The sequence below is a fragment of the Centrocercus urophasianus genome, unplaced genomic scaffold (assembly GCF_019232065.1).
Source record: "Centrocercus urophasianus isolate 14NV4802_14NV808 unplaced genomic scaffold, USGS_Curo_1.0 seq_29, whole genome shotgun sequence".
Taxonomy (NCBI): Eukaryota; Metazoa; Chordata; class Aves; order Galliformes; family Phasianidae; genus Centrocercus; species Centrocercus urophasianus.
In genome coordinates, this window is record NW_024884855.1 from 11,399,176 (window position 1) to 11,421,556 (window position 22,381).

At 42.2% G+C, this 22,381-nt stretch overlaps 1 protein-coding gene across 1 annotated transcript in view; it reads left to right on the forward strand.

The window, feature by feature from the left end:
• PRKAR1B (protein kinase cAMP-dependent type I regulatory subunit beta) overlaps window positions 1–22,381 on the forward strand; it is an 87,705-nt gene that overhangs the window by 45,145 nt on the left and 20,179 nt on the right. The window contains exons 5-8 of the mRNA XM_042827681.1: window positions 2,924–2,985; window positions 3,694–3,740; window positions 11,433–11,591; window positions 19,013–19,073. Of these exons, the coding sequence (XP_042683615.1) occupies window positions 2,924–2,985; window positions 3,694–3,740; window positions 11,433–11,591; window positions 19,013–19,073 (329 nt within the window). The remainder of the gene's footprint in view (window positions 1–2,923; window positions 2,986–3,693; window positions 3,741–11,432; window positions 11,592–19,012; window positions 19,074–22,381) is intronic.

Sequence of the window (22,381 nt, forward strand, 5' to 3'; positions counted from 1 at the left end):
TTTATTTCGGCAACTGTGAATAAAGGCAATAAGAAAATTCTCAAAATGGGTTTTACACTTAGTTTGAATTAAATGAAAAGCCAGATTTCATGCAGGGACCGTAAGTGTTTGCTACATTTGATGACAGTCATTTCCAGAGAGCTGATTTTCTTTGGTGCTATTCTAAATATCCTGGTTTTTGGCTGCCAGACTTGTAGGTTGGGAAACTGTGAGGCTGCCTCCTGATCCGTATCATCTGAGATCTGAGTCTGTTTAATGAATGTCAAACTGGGCATCCGAAAGCAGAAACACGCCGACTCATTAATCACCGTGAGAGATCTTGGCCTAACCATATAAGTTAAGAACAATAGTTCCCAAGGAGAAAGAAACGGGACTGTGTTTCCAGTGACAGTCGTGATATTGGTGTATTTCTTTCCCTAAGGAATGCCTATCGTTTTGCTTTAGAAATGTAAATCAGCATCACCGTGACTTTGGAGAACTTGTGCATGTGTGTTGTAGGCTAATGTTTGATGTCATGTCCTTCAGAGGTCCCTTCAAATATCTAAGACTTTGTCTCGTGAATCCTTTGCTGAATGACGTTGTATTTGTGATGCCAGAGGCAGAAAAATAGTCACGTAACACTGCTGTTGCTGCCAACAGTCTTTGGGCTCATTACACCTCAACTGGAAGTTTTAGTGTATGAGTTTTTACTAAAGAGTTTTTTGAAAAAAAAATTGCAAAGTGTTGTGGAAATGACTTGTGGAACATTTTGAAGAAGGGTGCAGTGCTATACATAATTTATTGGGCACTGTTTGTACGGTCAATTGTTAAGTTATAAATAAAATGCAGCCTTAGAGCAAAGATGAAAGGCTGAAATTGTGGGTAGTTACTTCCTCTGCGTTTCTGCTCCAAAAAAGAGTTTCCAAGTTTGCTCAGTCACATTTCGGTTTGGTTATTGATATTCACAGTGACGTGTCTATTTTTGGATGCATCACATCGAAGGCTTCGTTCTCTGCCCTGCAGAGTGCCTCTTCCTCCTGTAAATGGTGCAGAACTCTTCTTAAAGCTCAGTGAGGTGAGCAGGCACAGGGGAGGGGGGATCATGGGGAGGCAGATGAGGCTCTGTGGTACAAAATTTCCAGGTCCCGGAGCTACTGAAGAACAGTTTGACTTGCCTGATTGACACAGGGTCCTCCAGTGACTGTTTCAGTTCAGTTCTAGTGGTGCTTTCCCCCATCACATCTGAACCTCAGCTGCTCAGCTGAGTGTGGGCACAGGAGCTGCACAGCCTGCTGCATGCTCGTGCTTTTCTGCTGAGAGAAGTCTCGAACCAGAGAAATGCTGAGCTCATTCAAGTTCATTAGGAATGAGTTTGTTGGATTTTAGAATACAGTCCTTTTACTTTTCAGAATAATGTACATCTTTGCTTCAGTACTCAAAACCAACAAAGTTGTTGTCCGTAGAACCTCTGAGCTGACTTGTTAGCTGTGAATGTAATAGGAGTAGCACAGAGTGGGCCTGATGAAACAACAGAGGCAAAATATATTGTCTTAGCATAGGCTTCTGCATCGTTTGCAGGTACCCTGGAGCAGCAGGAGGTGCTGACACAGAGCTGTAGTGCTCCATCTGAGCCCTGGGAGCAAAACCGTTCTGGCTGCTTGAGAGGAAAGACATGACCAATTTGAACTTAGGAGTGAAACATTTCCTAGAGCTGAGCCTGAATAAATTCTGGAACAGTTGAACAGGAAATAAGCTAATAATGGGGTTTTACAATACGCATTTCCCTTATAAGGCATTGAAATGCAACGTGGGTTTGTTGCTGATCTTCTGGCTGTTTTGATGAAAATTTTACATTTCTTCACTGCTTGCACTCCTTTATGCTTGTGAGGAATGTGCTCCATCCCAGTCTGAAGCATGTCATCTCTTGCTGGTGGTCCATGAATGGGCTGATCCCACAAAGCCCAGCAGTTCGCAGTTCCTCCTGGCTGCCTTTTGTTTGCCTTGGGGAGCTGCTTCCTTAGCCCCTGTTCCTGATGCGTAGGAAGGGGAAGAGAGGTGGGGAGCACCCTTCTCTGTACTGTTCATGCATCTGAAAATAGTAAGTTCCCCAAAATGCCGGTGTGGGGAAAGGAAGCCCAGGCTCCAGGGAGCCTGCTGTATCCCTCAGTAAACAAAGGACTGGATTTGGGCAAGTTGCCCAAAGTGTTGGTGCAGGGTGCGTTCCCGTCCTCACTGCTCTGCCTGGCCTTTTAAGGATATGTGACAGTATGCTTAAGAACACAGTAAGGTGTGTAATTCAGCAATGATTAATGAGCATAAGGCTCTTCTGTAGCTTCAGTGTTTCTATAGCATCGGTCAGATTCCCTTCTCACTGGTAGCTCACCAAAGTGTAACTAAGACTGTCAGAGTTTGGACTCCCATCTTCTGCACTGTAAGTGTAATCTCTAGCCAGTTGTTATGCTACATTAATTTAGAGCCATCTACCTTTCCAAATATACTCTGCATTGTGGAACAGGTTTTGCTTGTACATGTGGGGTCAGATGTTCACAAGAGCAGAGCTCCCATTCAGGCATCTAGCAGTTACTGCCGGGACACATAGTGATTGCAGCTGAAAATCTGAAATCTGTCTTCTTAGACAGTAAAATATTCAAGCTGCCTTGTTTGCACAGTGCTACAAGAAGTGGCCAATGTGCATTTTATTCAGGAGTTCTTTCAAAATAGCGTGCACTGAATCACAGTCTCAGTTTTAAAGCACAACTTGTGCCAAGCTAGTTGTTTTGACTTCTTGCCAAGCAGGGGCTCATTTTCCAGTCACATCTAACATTTTCCTTGTCTTTTTCTGCAGTATCTGTTAATGAAGTCTCAATGAAACAATGATTGTAGGTCTACTGGCTAGATAAGAAATAAGTCTGATTCATGAACGAACATTTCTTTCCTTTTCCAGTGACATATTTGATGCCATGTTTCCTGTTACACACATCGCAGGAGAAACTGTCATACAGCAAGGTAAGCCTTCCCCCCTTTTTCATCCTTGCATGTTTGCTGTGATCACACAGTTCACATCCCATCGTCTGAGGGTTTGCCCTGTTTGCTTAATGGGAAGAATGTCCATGTTCCAGGAGTTTGTAGGTGTTTTGGCTATGTGATAAATCCATTGATGTAGGCGCAATCTTTTGCTGAATGTATGTAGAGCTCTCCAACACTTAACCTCAGTGGTAGATCTGTATGGTTTCAAAATGCTACAGTATTTTAAATGAAGGCATTCATTCCTTAACTTCAGATAGTTAGGAAGTGAAGCACAGCTCAGAATGCGTAAGACTGGCACATTCTAGCTGAGAGAAATTAGAGGTGGAAAATATTTTCAATATTCAACACCTCATTGTGCTGTATCGTAGTTATCACGCTTGGCAACTTACCTGCATGCCTGCAGCGTGTTGTGGAGGACTTCAGTGCCCTCAGGATATAAAGCCTCTTGCATGTTTACATTCAGTGAAGTGTTGGATCAATCAAAAGAGACGAATTAAAGCAAAGTGAAAGATACTAGGAAGGAATGGTCGTGACATTTTGATTTATGAAGGCACAGCTCTTTCTCCCTGTAAGTAATCTGCTGTACAAACCTGTGCAAATATCTACAGAATTAAACATGGAGACAGGAAATTATTGAGTAATTAGCAGACCTTCAGGAAGCAATCACCTTTTATATTTTGCTTCCAGGTGATGAAGGAGACAACTTCTATGTGATTGACCAAGGCGAGGTGGATGTAAGTACAAACTTACAGTCTGATACTTACTTTGAATTTAACTAATGCAGTTTTATGCTCTGGCACGCAGTTTGATCCAGCAGTGTTCTGTGGTTCTGTCTCCTTTGTTCTTGGAATAGATTTCACAGTATTGGTCTCATTGCTTTGCTTTTGTTGTGTTAAGTCATTTGTGCATAATTTCATAATTGGCGTGTTTTACATCCTAGCTTATTTGTCCATTCCAAGCAGGAAAATATGGTATCAAAAACAAGCAAATGACATTATCTTCAGAACCCTAACCACACCTGGAGGTGTGCAGTCTTTGGCAGAGCAGGCCACCATGCTGGAATGCACCCGAGGGTTCAGATCAGCCAAAAGGAAAATATTTTCTTTAATCAGTTAGCTGATGTGGTTTTTTCTTTCCTTCCAAATTGAGATGCAGCCTCAGGCAGTTAGTTTCATCTTAGAAGCCTTAATTTGTGTTTAAAATTAGGTCCAAATACGTGAACAATACAGCGTATTAATAAAGCAAAGATTATTATAAGTGTAAAGTGATCTGTGAGACCACAAAATGTTTGCAGGAATATGTGGTGGGTTAATCAGCAAGACTTGGAAATGACGATTTCTTCTGAAACCGCCCTCCAAATTGTGATCTGTTCACCTCTTATCGTTTCTGTGCTGTATGAGGCTGATTCCTTTTCAGTTCTGCTGCAAGATTCTCATGTGTCTGAATTCCTGCACACCTTGCATACCAGTGCTGTTGAGCAGGACTGCTCATTAGCAGTGGCGCTCCTCAGATGCCCAGATGAGTTTTGTTCGGAGGCTTTAAAGAAGAAAGTGATTTGTTTTAAAGGCAGGCAGGAGCATGCAGTTATTTTAGTGAAAGTTATTTTTTTAGAAGTGTGTTTGTGGCAGGAGACCATCTAATTGGTATGGCTGGGAATTGAGAAACCTCACACGCTGCCTCTGCCTCTGGAAGCTGCTGCTCAGGAAATCCGTCTGACTCACTGTTCCTATCAGGCATACCTCTCAATAGCAAACACTGCCACATCCACAGTGACAGAAAATAAAAGAGCAGTATTTATAGAACAGTGCTAAAATTTAGTTTTAAAATACTCGTTTCAGGCCCTGTACCTGGCTTAATTACTTCCTTGGCTTTGAATCAGATGCACAAATGTACATAAATGCACATCTTGAAGATTAATTCTCTTTAAAACAATCAGTCCTGACTGAAAGCCCTTGAGAAAAGGTTCTTTGCTGTTTGGCCTGGGGAGAGGGGGAATATAAATGGCATGAGAAAACGATCTCAAAACTTTTGCAAGGTGGCAAATGTTGAGAAGGGCTTGCTTACAGCACCAGGGGCTATATTCTGTCAGGTAAGATGGAAACCTTAGTTTCCTTCCCAGGTATAACCTGACATAATTCAAAAACACCTTCTTGAAGGTTAAAAAAAACACAAAACAAGCAGAACCTGTGATAGACATCTAACACAATGTAGTACTTGTCTATCACAGGTTCTGCCTGTTTTTTTGTGGACAAAATTAAAATTCTTTAATAAATGCTCTTGACCACAAGTGGCCCAAGAAGATACGTGTGTCCACATCATTTTTCATGACTTCTGGAGTTCATTAGCGTTTTAGGCAGAGCAATACTGTATATCCCTGTACCTCCCAGAGCATTTCAGGATCCTTTGAGGCTTCTGAGATAGCGTGTAGGGTAAAATTTGAAAAAACAGCTAGAGCAACAGAGTGGTTTGAGTGCCACTGCAATGCGAGTACGTGCAGGCTCTTAAGCAGTATAGATGGTTTTGAAAATGGTGTCCAAGACTGCTGTTTGCTCATGTCCAGTAATGTGCTCCTGTGGCAGATCCCACGCCCATGGCTGTGCACCATCATGCTGCAGATGCTCCCCAGGAAAAGTTCTTCCACTTTCAGGGCAGCGGTGCTAAAATCCTTTTTGTCCGAAGAAAACCCAGACCGCTAGTAACCGAGCTGCAGTTCATTTAAGCCTTGCCAGATACTCTTTTGGCATGCTTCCACCCTTCTCCAAGAAAAAAAAGCTACTTGGAGAGTAGATAATTGACCCCGGGACTTAAAGCCTCGAGCCATTATCTGCCTAGTTCAGCCAGTGTTGGCAAGTGCATCGAGGCTTTTCACCCCAGGCCAGGCTGTGCTTTCTCTGTTTCCGTGATCAGGTACAATGGGACTTGTGGATTCAAGGAGCAGTTTGCTCTGAGTACATTGTGACTGATAGCAACCAGTGCACATGCAAAGATATATGTAAAGGAAATGGCAATTACTATCATAGAATCTCTGTCTCCTGGAAGAAAGTTGGGGCAGAGCTGAAAATGTTTCAACTAAGAGAACAAAACTAAACAAAGTACCGACACAGTCGGAACAACAAAAGCAGTGAGTGGTGGTGTGAGTTGAGAGAAAACCCCAAACATTCTGAAGTAATTCACTGTTAGTCTGGGGATGGGCACCCAGAAGAGTAAGAGTATTCTCGTGTTTGCATAGAAATAATCTGAGTCAAATTAGAACTACAATTTATGAACGTATCTTTAAAGATAATAACACTTTATCCTCAACTCTTGGCCTTTCTTAGATTATAAACCAGCCCTGTTATCATGCCCACAGGATGAAGTGTCTGTACATTTCCTTCATGCTGTTAGTGTGGACAGCCATATAAGATGCAGCCCCTCCCTCAGTTGGCATGCACTGTGCCCTGCTCACATGAGCTGTGGGCTAAGGAGAAGAGTGCAAATTGTTGTACAGAAATGGTTTTTAATCTCACTTCCTAATGGCAGTGAGGAAGACTTACAGTTACATAGCAGCGGTTTTCAAGGCAGTAAAAGCCGACATCCACAGATGTGTGGGTAGCACCTCTACCTGACTTTAAAGAAATCAAAGTGTTCTTCAGTGACTGTGAAAGCCATAGGAGCTATAGGAGGAAGGTTCTTATTGCTGGCTGTTATTCTCAGGTCATTTCTTTACAGCAGCTTGCTGTCTGCCATGTATGCTTGCTCAGCTAAATGCAGTGCAAGCCATCACCTTTCTGCTTTGCAGCACATCCCAGAACACCAGTAATGGGGACGTGTGGGAGAACCCGCTTTTCTTCTCTCATGCAGCAGGTGTATGGGCCAGGATGGGAAAGGTAGTGGACCAGGGCAGGCACGGGGTGTGAGAGGATGTGATGGAGTTGTCAGTCACAGCCTTGCTTCTTCGCCTTTCGGGGCTGAGAGGAACCATAAACTCCTGACCTGGTGCTGCATCCACATGCAGTTCATAGCGAGTTGTTAAAGGCGTGAGGGTGGAAGTCTCAGAGGTCAGCTGCCTACCAGAAGGGTTCTGCTCAAGGAAATGTGAACGTATGCCAAAATCTGGCAGAGCTTAAATTATAGTTTCCATTAAAGATCTCGAAAGCACCTGCTAAAGTATGTGCCTTGCAAAAATCTCTAATCCATATTTCTAAATATAAAAAGACTTCCTGTTTATTATTTTAATCCTACAACCTCATTTTTATTTTTTTTTATACTTTAAAAAGCACCATCAACTGCTCTTTCAGAATAGATGTTGTTTTTTTAGAGCCAGCAACTTCCCATTCTATTTAATGTCACAGCAACTTTCTACAGACATTCTCAGGTTTTCTTCTTGTAAAACAACAGCCATTGAAATGCAATTCGGTGAAAATCAAGATGAAAACTTTTCAGTGTTTTTCTTAAATAGCTTCTTTGCTGTATTAAGCTTTATTTGGAGCTATAAAATAAGATTATCTTTCTACTGTAGGTCAGATCTTCTTGAAACCCTTATTTGTGTATACAGATTGTCTACTTCGTATATACAAAGATGAAAATTACACAGTGGTTTATGTGAGAATTTTAAATTTTACATGTGGATTTTAAAACTAGTTCTATTTTATAATCCATAGGCTGCTTTTTTGTTTGAATTCTTCCGTCTTTATGGTTCTTCCTGTTCAATGCCTTTCTAATTTCAGAAGGATATTTTTTTTTGAGTTTTTTTTTGAAGTTTTCCCCTTGATTTTTTAGGATCCTGAGAGCAGCCTCCAAGTTTGTGTGTTTATATTTGAGAAAAGCACATTCACAGTACAAATAAAGCACTGGCTTTATTTGGGAAAACTACCCACATATAAATATCCCTCATGGCTAAGACTTGGTTATTTTTCCAATAAGAAATAAGCCTCATCTTCATTTTTGGATAACAAATATTAAGGCATGACAAGACACAAAGCACAAATTATTACAAACAGATTCAAGGGAGGAGATTTAAGATCTGAAAGTTGCAATGCCTGGAACAAATTAGATTGTCCACACAGATCACAAAGTGGCCTTAAAAAAAACAAAAACTAAACAGTTTGCTTGGAATCAGCAACGCATGAGTGAGAACTTAGTAAAGTCACTTCTATGAAGCTCAGAGATCCACGTTCCTCTCCTGCATTGGAGTAACGTGGCTCTGTTACTGCTAATGCTAAGGTCACACTGTGCTTCTCTGGATGAAGATGGATGAGGCCAAGATGCATTCCGATGGCGCTGAGCATGGTGTGACTCCTTGCAGATTCTCTCACAGCACATATGTATATCGTGGCCTATGGAGAACAGAACTGCTGATGTTCTCAGAAGGTTTTTCCCACTTGCCTCCTAAAAAATCCCTGAAGTGAATGAAATTGCATGATTTTCCAGCCCACAAGAATTGTACTGCTGGTACTAAATGGTGGAAAACAATAGGAATCTTAAATACTCTTGATCTGTGGGAAGTAGGTGGTCCTGCTGGCTTTATTCCCCTTCCTATTTGGGCATCTGCAGTCACACATTTCTGCTCGGCTGCAAGAAAGAAAAAGGTTCCAATTGTTACAGAGCAGGCTGAGGAACAATTAGAACTAATTCCCTTGTATCCTTGCTTCTTTGGTTAGAATTCACAACTGCCTAAAGATGGTTGAGCCAAAACCGCAGTATTTTTTAAGATAAAGAAGATCATCTCAGCTGCTGCCATGTAATATTGGCTTTCATAAGGTGTTCTGAGCCTAAAATAGCTTTACTTCCTACACCTTACAAACAGAGCTCCTTTCCTTTTTACTTCTTATCTGCTTTTAAAGTGATTTAAAGGGAATCGTGGAGCCTCTGTCTAAGGGCAGAATGGCATTGTAATATTTCATCGGTGCACTTCAGCATCATCGTGAAGACAAAAGTTGATGGATGACTTAGGCCTTTCCAGAGAATGAAGTGCAGTGGTTTTCCTCTTAGAAAACAATAGTTATTCTCAAGCTGTTTTGTCCTTTTGGAGACTGATATTGGAAATGACATTTTTATTGGGGTAGTGAATGCTGAGCCCAAAGACTGTCAGATCAGTGATGTGGTTTCTCTTCAGAGTACTTTAAACCTGACACCCTTGGGGTGGAGGGATGACTGTTTGCATAAACAGTTTACAGGCTGGATGTCAAACATATTTTGGGGAGCCTTGTCAAGTAAGACAGTAAAATTAAAGAAGTCTTACAGCAGGTTTGTAGTAGCCTCTGTTTACAGCAACTGTGCAACTGTAAATGTCTGTCCATGGCTTGCTCTGCCTCGAGTTTACCATCTTAATTCCCCTCTGGGCGACAGTCATGCAATGCATACTGCTTTAAAAAGAAGTGTCAACCATATTGCTGAAGAATTATGTGTTGGTATGAGTTTATTTTCTGCTTATAATCCAAACCCTGGTTTATATTCCTCAAAGAAGTTGTCACTGCATTTAACCAATCATTTTACCAAACTACCTCTCACACAGCAACAAAATCTGCTCTCTGACAAAAGAGCATATAGAAACACATGTATCTTTTCTGTGCTAAAAATGAGAGCACTGACATTCACAGTGGACTCCACAGTTTATTCAAGTCTATTGGACTGTCCTTATTGACCCTGAAATTTTCAGTGACGACATGAATTTGCTGTAGCAAACCCAGGTCCATCTGGTGAAGTACCTCTCAATATAAGAGCATGTCCCTGCATTCACACATGTGGCCAGGTTTGCCATGGGTGGATTGAGAAGAATCAGAAGTAAGTTCTGTAAGATTTTTTCTGCAGTGAGTGTGAAGGTTTGAGAGGAGATGATGCTGAGATTCTCCTGTGTGCCACTTCTGTGGTGGCAAGGAAAAGAAGCGCAAACACGTTTTTGCAGCTTGGCTTCGTTCTTGGCAGCCTGCTACCACCTGCCTGTTCTGGATTATTTTTACCCTTTCTATCAACCCCTTGATCCTCAGATGCTCCAGGAGCACAAAGAGCTGCAGCAGTGCCCTGAGTTCAGCAGGGATGCTAATGGTGTCCCTTTTCAGCTGGCTGCCAAGAGGTCTCTTGATGAGCTGAACTGCTCCATGGCCTCATTTAGCTCCTACTCAACCAGGTTCTCACTGACCTCAGGAGGGGCAGGATCAGATCTTAATTGGGTATCGGGAAGATAAATTGGGATTGATTCCAGCTGTAGTCTATAATATGCCTTTTCATCATAAAATGAAAGTAGAAGTAAAATTAATACTGACAATTCATTGAGTTTTGACCCCAGTTCATTTATTTTGCCCACCACCTTTTCTCATGCCTAGCTTGAGTGTGGCTCTAATTCATATATTTTTAAAACTGCTCATCTGTTACCAGTAATTGATAATATGCTATGGTCTTCTGCTTTCCCATGATTTCCTGCTGAAGCCAAGAATACCTGCATATTTTCTTCACAGTGTTTTTCTTCACAAAGTCTCCATAGGAATTGAATTCATTCTAGTTGATTTCTGTTGTTACTGGTCTGTAACAGACTGGGACATACTCTACACTGGATAAGTGCACACAGCCTTTCCTACCCTCTGACCTCACTGACACATGAGTAGGATGAAGAGGGCTTAATGTGGAAGTTTATAGCAGCAAGGCTTCAAGCAAGCTGCAGAATACACAACCCATACCAGCCTTAGAATGCACGTTATGTCTCATGGTCTGTATCATCAATGGCAAATGGAGCCCTGTGTAAAACACCTTCCTAAGTCCTCTTTTCTGCACTGAAGATTTTACATAGCACCCAGGTGTAGGGCTTCTCCAATTATATGTCTCAAATTATAGTGGTATCAACCCATACTGTATTTCAAGAAGATATATTGCCTAAGCAGCCTTTGGGTGAATTACTGCTTCGTGTGTTCTGATTCCTGAGTTACGGAAGGGTAATTCTGTGGAGGATTTGGGAAGCTACCCAAATCCAACGCACTCGGTATTCCTTGCTAAGGGAGGAGATTCTGATACATTTATATGTTGGAGGCACTAAGCTTAGGGGGCAAAAAGAGTTTCTTTTCCAAAGAAGACACCCTTTTTTCAGTGTTTTTCATTTCATGGCCATGGTGCTTCCCAAAGCCAAAGTTGTGACAGTTCTACTTGTTGACTCTCTGAGCCTTGAACACAAGAGGAACAGCCTGGTGCCAGTTAACCATGGGGGCTGGAACTGTGGAGGGAACATATGGTCATTGTGCTGAAGCAAGATGACTTGAAATTCTGTCCACAAAGCAGGTGGTTGCCCTCTTTTTGACTGACTGAGGAAAGTGTTCTGCTCTGGTTTTCTTTCAGTGCCCACAGCACTGACTATTACAAAGGAAATTGCTAATAACTTGATAGGTAATGGGCAGGAGGAGGGAATGGTGTCTAAGACCCTGGTCTCATTTTGCTTCTCATTTTGTGTTCTGCTGTGACAGGTTTATGTCAATGGAGAGTGGGTCACCAGCATTGGAGAAGGAGGCAGCTTTGGGGAGCTGGCACTGATCTATGGAACGCCCAGGGCTGCCACGGTCAAGGCCAAGACAGATCTCAAGCTGTGGGGCATCGACAGGGACAGCTACAGGCGCATCTTAATGGTGAGTTTGTGGAGAATGACTTGTTTATGGAACTGATATTTTTGCTTTCTTCTGTAGTGCCAGTGCTACTCTGTTCAGATTGCACTGATTATAGAAAGCTCTGCGGTGTCTGTTCCTAAATAAAAGAAAGGACATCACAAAAACATTAAGTAACTAAATTAAGTGAAGTAAAAGGTGACAACATTCAGCACAAAGGTGCTGACTCAGAAATGCAAGTGAATAATATATATAACTGCTATACATGAATAGCTGCAGACAGCTGTGAAAGCTTCAAGAAGCCTCCTAAGCTAATGCAAGTCTCCTCATGTACCTCAAAATATCTTTCATCACTGCACCTTGCCTATGGGGTCTTCCAGTTTGCTTTATAAACTATTCTAGGCAGACATTGCTAGGGAAATTGTAAAATAAAGCCTCATGTAGACTCTACCCTCCGTCTGGTTGGCCAGCAGACAGCTGCATACATCACAGGATGTGAAGCTGCAATCTGTGCTGAGGGCTCATGGCTCTGCTCCTTTCAAACTCCTTGGTCTCCACAGCAAAGCTCAGAAGACCTTCTGGGCACCTGGGCTATGTGCTAGCTTATGGATTTGCTGCCAGTTCTTGAGTTGTGAGTTTAAAATGGAAATTCTGATGATTTACTTTAGCAACATCATAACTTTTTCGGGTGGTGTTTGTTTCTGATCTCAAAGTGCGTATTGTTTCCTTCCCCATAAAATGCTCCTCTTTTCTTTTAATAATTAACAGACAGCTCTTCTTAAATCTTACTTCTTTCTCTATAGAATTTGTCCCTAAGAGATGCATTATTTCATTATGGAAGGAAATTAAATTATGGTCTCAGCATAATAAAGGATTGTGCATTTTGAGATTGTATTTATTTCCAGTGGATGTCGCAGGTAACTGAAAAATCAGCAAAAGGATTGAGTGGATTTTACAGTTGGATGATTAGTTCTTAAGAAACGGAGTGTAAGAGTGATCTCTGTTTATACCTGTAGTGACTGTTGGATGTCTCTATGAAGCATTACTGTTTTCTCTCCGTATTCCATTATCTGAACTCTCTGTCACATAAATGAACATCGCACTGACATCCAGAATTCAGCTGATGGAGGTACACTCCATGCCCAGATGTCATCTTGGTAGCTGCAGGACAAGATACAGGAATAGTGGTGACAAACACACGATCCTCTCTTGTGTTGTTATGCAGGGTGAAATTCTTCAATGCTTCCCAATGGAGAGAAGCAGGCAGCAGTAACTGAGACTTTTCTGCAAGATACTTCTGTATTTCCCTCACAGCTGGGACCATTAAAAATTCAATTACATTCAATGCTCAAACATCATAATTGTAATTTTCCCAGTACTTAGATATGAAATATTTCAGGCAGCGAGGTGAATTAATTGCTGCAGGTATTGCAGGTGCCCTGTTTTTCGCGCTGTCCACTTCAGATGCAATTTCCTCATCCATGCTACATGGATTCTGTCATCTTTTCATTTCTTTGTACGTGGATAATTCCTTGGCTGTAGGTGAAATGAGACACCTGTCTCCGTGCATTCATGTGAGGGCAGGTTACAGTGTCTCTCTGCACATTTCCTCGAGCCCAAGAATTAATTACATCATGTTTCAGTGGTTGTATTTCATACTTGAGGCTGACTCCACCATTACTTGGCTGGTTTTGCTGTAGTTGGTTTTAAGAGGCAGTAGTTGGTGCCTTTCAAGTCCCAGAAACACGATTTCCTGCCATTTAGCCTCTAACCTCGTGTTTCTAGAAAGCTGCTGGATATTTTAGATGTAGAAGTGCTTCTGATTTTAAATGAGGAGCAGCAACGCTTAGGATAACTTTTGAAATATATCATTTACAATGATTTGAAAACTGAGAGGGAACAGCATTTTTTTATTTATTTCCTGTTTGCAAATACTTTCGTCCAAAGATGGTGGTTTATTTTTTTCTTTTCTGTAGTCAGATAAAATCCCTCCCTGACCCGTGATGCTTTTTCCTTTTGTCTGCATTCCTTCCTGGCCGTGACCAGTCCCATTTTTCTCAAGCTGGCATTGAAGTTTTATTCAAGTTGTAAATATTTATTTGTGATTCATGCCTTCAGGTCTGCCCTTGCCAAAAAGATTTTATCCTGTCATGAGACGTTGACTCCGTGCCTCATTTCTCCTTGCAGGCTCTGCTTTGGTTCTTTGCTTCACACGCAGTCAGTTCTGGTCTGTGTTTCTGCTCACTGCCATTTTCCCCACTTACCTGTCTCATCCATACTGACTGCTTTGTGGGACAAATGAAACGTGTGACAGGAGGTTTGGGAGTTTTGGTTTCCCATCTTTTTGGGTGGACAAAGCCTGATACAAAAAGCTCCTGTTGGCTTTTAGTTGCCTTTGTCAGCCATTTATTACTTGAGACTGTCCCAAAAGAAGCTCTTCAAAATAGATGTTTTTCTTTTCATTGCCTCAGCCCAGGTACCCTGATAGCTTAAGGGTCACATTCAAGTTTGTTTTAGCAGCTGTGATGGTTGTAAATGCTGGGATCATTCTTTTTGTTAGGATTTGCAGAGAAACTGCTTGACTTTCATTGCAGTTCTTCACGAAGTGTTACAGCATGAAATTCATTGTATCACATGGATTACAAAAACCACTTCAGCGTGTTCCCCCCTCAGTGCTCTCACAAATTTCTGCACGTCTGTGTGTCCCATTTGTTACATAAAAGTATCTGTGCTAAGCTGCATGCTTTTCACACTGTTGCAGTTTATTACCCACACGTTCTCTGCGTGCTCATCCACAAACACAACTGTGTGTATGTGTTCTGTATTTATTTACATTCTTCTGGGAGAGATGCAAAGGAATTTTTTGCCTTAGGATTCTTATCTAATTCAGTTGCTAAAGCGTTGCTGCTTTCTTCTTTGCTATTGGGATTCAAGAGCATCACAGAGTGGGGAACATCCCAGGGTAGTACAATATTTGTATTCTAAATATGGCAAATACCACAAATACCAGAGAAGCAAATGTCTGTATCCCTACATCAGATTGATCCCCCAGACAATTCAGTTCCCAGACTGAGGAAATTTGAAGTATTAATTTCTTGTAATTTCTTTTGCAAGAGGGCCTGGTTCAGGATGATTTAACTCTCCTATGGTTCCCATGCTCCAAGTTACCTGGCTCTGAGAGTGAAATTGCATTGCATGCAGTACTTTTTACTTGTTTGGCAGATTTTGCTCATGGAAAATGAGCTATGATACTGGGATATAAGCAGTGACAAGGAAATGTTAGACAGTTCCTAATTTTGTGTCGCATTTTTTTAATGGTATTTTGGCTTTGTTTTGCCATCTCTTCAAAGCTTTGAATCTGAGTACACGTTCTTTAGCAAGTGCCTTTTTCCACTGAGATAAAATCAAGTCAGGAGGACTTAGCATTTCCATAAAATGTAGATTGCATGCTTGCCAAAACATAAAGCAAACATGAAGCCTGCTCTCTCTTTAACATCCATGCAGCCAAGGTCTTGTGGGGTATTCTGTTTTCAGGGCCAGTATTGCATTGTTTTGTTGACTTTTTTTCAGGCTCCTGCAAGAATGTACACCCTAAGCATCGTTCAATATCAGGTTTACCCAGGGATTAACCAGGGCTGGAGCAGCCCAGAAGGCCATTCCAGTGCTTCCTGCCAGCTGCATACCTGCCAGCATAGCTTTTTTATTTGAAACTTGAGCCACGCTTTGCTTTTCGGTAGCCATTTGTTGGGCTTCTTATTGAAGGTGGGGATTTCTAGGAAGGACCCAGTCAACTCCTGCCAACCTGTCTGCAGTGTCAAAGAAAGGGAGCATAAGAGAAGGCGAGTGGTGGAGAGTGCAAGCTGGAGTGCTTGCAAAGAGGCAATCAGAAGGGAAGGAGGGCAGAGACCTGAGACCTGACTAGAGAAATGGGGAGGAACATGGAAAAAGAAACCAGCGGAAATGAAGAAGAGACAGCTGGAAAATAGATGCATCAGTCCTATTCAACACGATGTGTTGTAATCTCTGCAGCGTTCATTTTTTATAGCCTGTGTATTTTTAAGTGGTCCTCAAATGTCTTTGAACACTTCCCTGGTTGGAATTGGCAAACACAAGTGACTTGTTTCTCCTTGAGACTGTTTCAGGGAGCAGCACTGCAGCTTAGAACATTAGCAGCTCTTCACAGTGAGAACCACTGCTTTAAGGAAAGCTCGTTCAAGTCAGCTCTGAACTGGGGGGAAGCAGAACAAAGGAAAGTGGGGAGAGGAGAAGCAGTGACTATTGAAATACGAAGATATTAATAGGTGAGAAAAAGCTGAAGTAATAAAGGCTTTCTAGAACATGCCATCAAAAACCCTGCCAGTACAGAATTGTTCGTGTACATTACTGTTGTCACCTGGCTCAGTCAGTAAGATTTTTGCTTCTCTTGGGGACCTTTTCTGAAAGAGAATAAATCTTAAGTTGTGAAAACCTCTTTGATATTCATCTTAAAGTAGATTTTTTGTAATTTTCTCCTATTACTTTGAGTTATGTCAAATTATGCTGACTAAATTATCTTATCTAAAATATGTGTAGGTGCTGTCTGCTTAAAACCTTTACAAGCATGCATGCTAGTTATGAGTATAACGAACCTATGATCTTGGTGCTGTGCTGAGCTACGCAGGCTGAAGTTGTTTAGCTCTTTCCATTTTAGCTCTCCCCAAGGGTTTTAGCAGTTCTTCAGGCTTGGTTCAGCTTTGCAGCACTTCTCTGCAGAGGAGGTGCTCAGGCAGGATGTGGCAAACCAGCAAAGTCACATCAGAGCCATGGAGGTAAGGCTTCACTCCTGAATAATGTCTTTGAGTGCACAAACCAAGGTAGCCTTGGCCATCTTCTTATTGCAGGATGATGTTGCAAACCACATCTCACCTGCTGTCTCCCAGTTTGCAGATACCATTGCTGTCTGCTTCTGGAACATTGTGAAACTACTGCATATGATCAAATTTAGTACATATCCAATGAGAGTGCTGGTTGACACTTCTGCAGAAACCACTTGGAGGTAGGAGAAGGAGTGGATGATGGAGTGTGATGGAGTTCATACTCATGAGTAGTTAGACCAAACAAAGCAAGTATAAAAGGGAAATTGTGAGTGAGAAGTGACACTGCATGTATGGCCAGGGATAAGAGGGGAATATTAGGCTGATCAATGAAGGTGGGAAAGTAGGCAGTGAACGTGTTCTGTTTTTCTGATTCATGGGAAGGAAGGACGATTAATACTTATGGAAATAAGCACGTGCTTTGTTGCTTGTAAGATTTCTACTGCTGTTTCTTTTTTTTAGCTTATATTAGAGTAGTCTCCCCAGATCTCTTCCCCTCTTTGTGTTTATGAGAGCTTGAGCAGGAAAATGCACTTCAGTGAAAACAAAGCAGTGTCCTGGCCCTGGTGAGTGCATGAAGGTGAGCCAGACTTCTGCCTACTGGAGGAGGAGTGGGGATCCAGCTGTGTTGTCTGGGAACCAGTTACACATTAAGAGCAGTCCCAGTTGTAGCTGAGGTTCTCGATGCTATCACAATACAAATAGTAGCACATTCAATTAATTAGTTCCCTTTCCCAGTTGTCTTCAGAGTGAGTTCTGTGTCTCTGCACTGGCTTAGTTTAGCCAAGATCTCACACCCCATGGTCCCACAGTGATGGGCTCTCACTGCCCAGCCCTGCCAGGATGCCAGCAATTCCCACTTTCCTGGGTCTCGTCTGCATCCCTAAATACTCCAAGCTGTGGTCAGGCGGGACTTATGGCCACTGATTACTGCTTCTTAAAATTCATCTGTGTCCACAGTCATTTTAAAAGCATTTTCCCCATCTGTCCCTGGCTGCCCTGGCCCATCACACTAAACCACCAATCTGGTTTTCCACAGCTGTCAATTTTGCCGGTCTAGTTTCCACTCGATTGCAGGGAGGAAAGCAACAACCGCACAGAGTCCAGCTTTCCGTTCTTTGTCTCGCAGTGAGCTGTCAGGATTTGGCGTGGTTTGCAGAGCCTCCTCCGTTTGAAGTTCATTTTTTTCTTTTTGGCACTTCAAATGCTCCAGGGGCCTCCGAGGTTGAGAACCAGGTTTGTCAGACAGAGAGGTCAGACCGGGGTTACTGATGCTATCTCCGGGAGGGGAACTGTCATCACCGGGCTCAGAAATTATGGGGGGATGTAGAGGGGGGACACTGGGAGCTGGTGCTGCTGGTTCAGAGACCCCGGAGGGGCTTCTGCTGCTGCTGGGGTAATTCCAGAGCAGAGGTAGCCTGGGAGAGGAGGGTAATGTTGGAGGGCAGCCGGCAGCTTCTGCTGGTGCTCCTGTTAGGAGCTGGAGCTGCGGCCCGGTGCTTTGGTGGAAGAATTGCCTGTGATTTGGGGTTGTTGGATCAGGCCCCACCTGAGCAGCACTTGTAGGAAGAGAGAATACAGACACTGACATTTGCTTCTCTCTTCTTTCTGGCCTGAGAATAAATGCCATCTTCATTTCCCTTTCTTCAGAAGATGAGCGTTGTCACCTCCACGCTGCTCTACTCCTGTTCTGTAGGTCTGGCTCGTAGGCACCAGGCAGCCTCTGACATCCACCACAGTCTGTCCAGTGAGAAACGACATGGGCTGTCGTGTACAGGAACAGCACAGTGGAAGGAATTCCTCTTTGCTACTTCCAAGTCACTGCTGTCACTGCAGGAGCTTTAGCTTATTAGTAATTTTTGTATTGGTCATGTTGCATTGTATATATTCATAACAATGTGTGACAAAAACACTTTCTGGAATGGCTCCTCCATGGTGATCAAAGTTCATGTAAGTGTAAGTTTTTCCTGGTAATTTATCACACAAAAAATCCGAATTGGGAATGACTGTGCTGCTGACTGTGCATACATTGGTGGATTCTCTGCTCCAAAACATCTACATTGTGTTAAAATGGTAACATGATGAGGTTGCTCAGCAGGAGCAATACATACAGCACTGTGCAGGGTGCAAACACAGGCTGGCACACAAACACTCCTGGCATTAGAGAGTTTCTAACCTGAGAGGATGGGATCCATGAGGGGGGCACTTTTATGCACTTTATCATTGTAACCTCCCTTCTTGTAGGGCCTCACTGGTAACAAGATATATATTGAATTAGCTAAGGAGTTAATTGATGAAGCTAGATGTGTGCCTGCAGTAATGGACACAATTCATCCTTGGTGTCCAGTAACACCAGGGAAGGTGGTGAAGTCAGTGAAATTACACCAGGGCTGAATTTGATTCCTTCTGTCTTTGCTTATCAGGAACACAACTTGCCCAGACATTTTATGGGGAAACATTTGCCTTTGGCTGTTTTTACTGGCTATGCTTAAGATTTGGAAGGAGAAGGGAAAAAAAAGCAGCCGTAGGAAGAAATCACAAAAATACTTTGTGTAATGCCCTGCCTTCTCTTTCTCTCTCCTTTAATAACAGGGCAGCACACTGAGGAAGCGGAAGATGTATGAAGAATTCCTGAGCAAGGTCTCCATTTTGGGTCAGTTGCCCTTTGGACTTGCATGTTCGTTCCTCTGTTGTACATGCTGGCTGAGTGAATTTTGGTCTTTGATGGCATGATGAAAGCAGTGGTGGTCAAACAGGAGATCTCACAGCTGCACTGTTTCCTAAGGAATGAAAGTGTAAAGAGCCCTTTTTAGGAGTTGTTTTTCTCATTCTTTAATAAGCAGTGCACATTTCTTTGAAAGGCAAATCTTTCCTTAAATATGTGAACAGACATGCACCAGTAACCTTTCAGTAGCTGCTGCTGCAGTAACTGCATGTGGATAGAAGAGAAAACAGAACAGAGTGACGAATTTGTCATAAAGTCAGTTACATCCTTCCAGGTGGCAGGTGAGAAGCTTTTTCCTGCAGGAATCCTATATTTATGTGCACTAAGCAAACTAACCTCACAAATCAAAATGGGCTGAATTTTTTCTTCTGTGTCTTTTACAGCCTCTGTCTCACATTCTTAAAACATCTGTTTAGCTTCTTGTCCTTGGATTTTGTTTCCCTTTGATTAATGTGATAGCCACGAAATTCAGACATGTTCTTGATGGCCTTCAGTAGGAAAAACAACAAACCCGTAATGCCGGGCCAATCAATCACCATTAGCAGAGCAGAAACTTCTAATAAGGAGGATGGTGTTAGTCAGTGCAATGAAATGTTGGTTCTGTATGAGAAACGTCATGCTTCTACTAGGGCTATTTTGAAAAAACGGTTGAGGATTTATTTCCTACATAATAAAAGTATTTGTCTTCCTATTTAAGCACTTTCTGTTTCATGCTTAAGATATTCCTCTGTGATTTGAGCTTATGCACCTGAAATATGAGAGTCTTCATGAGAATAGACTTGAACTTTGGAGAGGTGCCTGCAGTATTCAGCTATGTTTCTCTGCTTAAAGTAAGCCAAGTATGTAGCATACTTATTAATGAAGTTTACATCATTGAAGTGCCTTCTTTTATGCTTAATTTTAAACTTTCTGTATCAAAAGTGTTAGTTATACTTAATTGTGGTGAGTATTTAGAGAAAAAAGGATCTCTGCACCTGTACTAATAGGAAGCAATTACAATTTGAGAAATCTCAAACCAATTCCAGAGTAGAACAGTTACGCAGAGATGCACTTCCTCAGTTATGTGGTTTGCAAGATAGTTATATCCTACTCTGTAGAATGGTTTTTCAAACTCAGTAAGAAATGAGTGAGGACTTCAAGACTTGAAGCTTTTTTAAGTACAGAAAAGACCAGACAAAATAACACATCAGTTCAGGAAGAAAGAGAATTTAGGTGAGACGTTGAAGGGTTTATTTCATGCATGTGAAGAGTAGATGGCAGCTGGAAAACAAAAGTATTTTAGACATCTCAAAGTGGAAGGAAGTCAGCATCACCTCGTGCCTTAATTGGTCAGAACTTGGTGATTTCTTTACAAGGCCTGCCTGTGTCTGTAATTACCTCTGTAATTGTAAGGGCATAGATTTGCCTGAGGGCTGCTCTGAAAGTGATGCCTCCTGTTTTGTTATGTTGGCTCATGACATCAGAGGCAGATGTCGCTGGGATGGCAGCAGAGGCTGAACCTTCCCACCAATATCCCATTACATTTTGTGACCACGTGACAGATGGCAGCAGAGGGACAGTCTGACAGGATGGCGTCTGGCATGGAAGTGAGTATGTAGCAAAGGTGTGTCACTGAATTCCTCTGTGCAGAAAAAATGGCCCCACTGACATTCATCAACACTTGCTGAACGTTTCTGGAGACAGAACAGTGGACGTGAGCACAGTGAGGGGCGAGTGGTGCATTTCAGCAGCGGTGACAGCAGTGTGAAAGAAAAGCCATCTTCTGGGTGGCCGTGCACAGCTGTCCCACCATGAAATGAAGCGGGCTTTGATCAGCTCCTCTGCACAAATCAGAAGATTATGATCAGGGAACTGTGTATGGAGCTGAGTATTGGCACTGTCAGAAATGGTGGTAGAACATTGGAAAAGCAGGTGTTTCCCACAAAAGGAACAGGATGAACACCACATGCAAATCTGTCAGGACCTATTAAACCAATACAGGGCCGGAGGTGCCAGTTTCCTGGTGGCGTCATTAGTGATGATGAGTTGTAGTGTCACCACTATGAGTCAGAGTCAAAATGGCAGCCTGTGGAGTGGCAGCACATGAATTCCTTGTCACAGGAAAAGGTGATGATGCAACCCTCAGTGGGTGAAGTGATGTGCACTGTCTTTTGGGGTAGGAAAGGGGTGAAAAGACAAACAGGCTCTTGTTCATCACTGGTGAAAACGCACAGCTAATGGTGATGAGCGTGTTGAAAAGCAGTGCTTGGTAGCTTAGAATTTGCCCTGTCAAGTAGTGTTACTGTGCTCTTTGTGGCTGTAGTAGTTTCCATAAAAATAAATAGGAGGCATTACTTTTGAAGCAACCTACTTATTTTTTTTTAATCCTAAGGACTTTTTAAGTTATTGGTAGCTGCCTGTCTAAGAAGGCATGTTGAAACTAATCAATTTAAAATTTTACCCTGGCTTTTAATTAAATGTACAATAATGAATTTGAATGTACAGTTTAGAAATTGAAAAGATTGGTCTACTTATTTGTTGTTTGAATTTAACTCTGCAACTCAAATGTTAAGCTCTGTCATGTACAAAGTTCTGTATGGTACTCTGCTTGCAAGAGCCATTAACCAGTGTATTTGTAGTGGCATAATTCCTGTAGACAAAAGAGAGACACTTCATGACTAGAGCTGGAATTAGCTTTGAATTTTTCATAAAGGCAACTGAAGAAGTTTAAAGAGATTCTTTCTTTTCATTCTTAATTACTGAGCTCTTTCTTTAAAAAAGAAAAAAAAAAAAAAGAAAGAAAGAAAAAGCCCACTCTACTCTGCATGAAAGAGTTTTATGCTCATTTTTAGTCAAACAGAGCACTGTTTGAATGTGGCACTGATGGTATGAGCTTGGACTTTGATACTGATGGTTCTACACGAAAGGCCACAAATATGCCAGGACAGTCCATTAGTGATTGTAGGAGGGAAACATATTAGGAGTAATTATTTCTCAAGTTGCAACAGGAAATGCACAGAAGCATTAAGTTGTGTTTTTGTCAAGCAGCTCAAAGCTTACCTTTCGTGCACCGATCACCCATTTGGTCTTGTCAGACTCTGTGCACTCTTTGGGCTCAGCCAAAGGGCTGTTTGGATTTTAGAGAATAACTCTTTCACATTCCCACAATGCTTCTGAGCAGTGTATTGAACTAACTGCAAAAGCCAGAGTCTGAGCAAGCAACCCAAGTCTGGTCTTGTTGTCAGAAGCCATAGAAG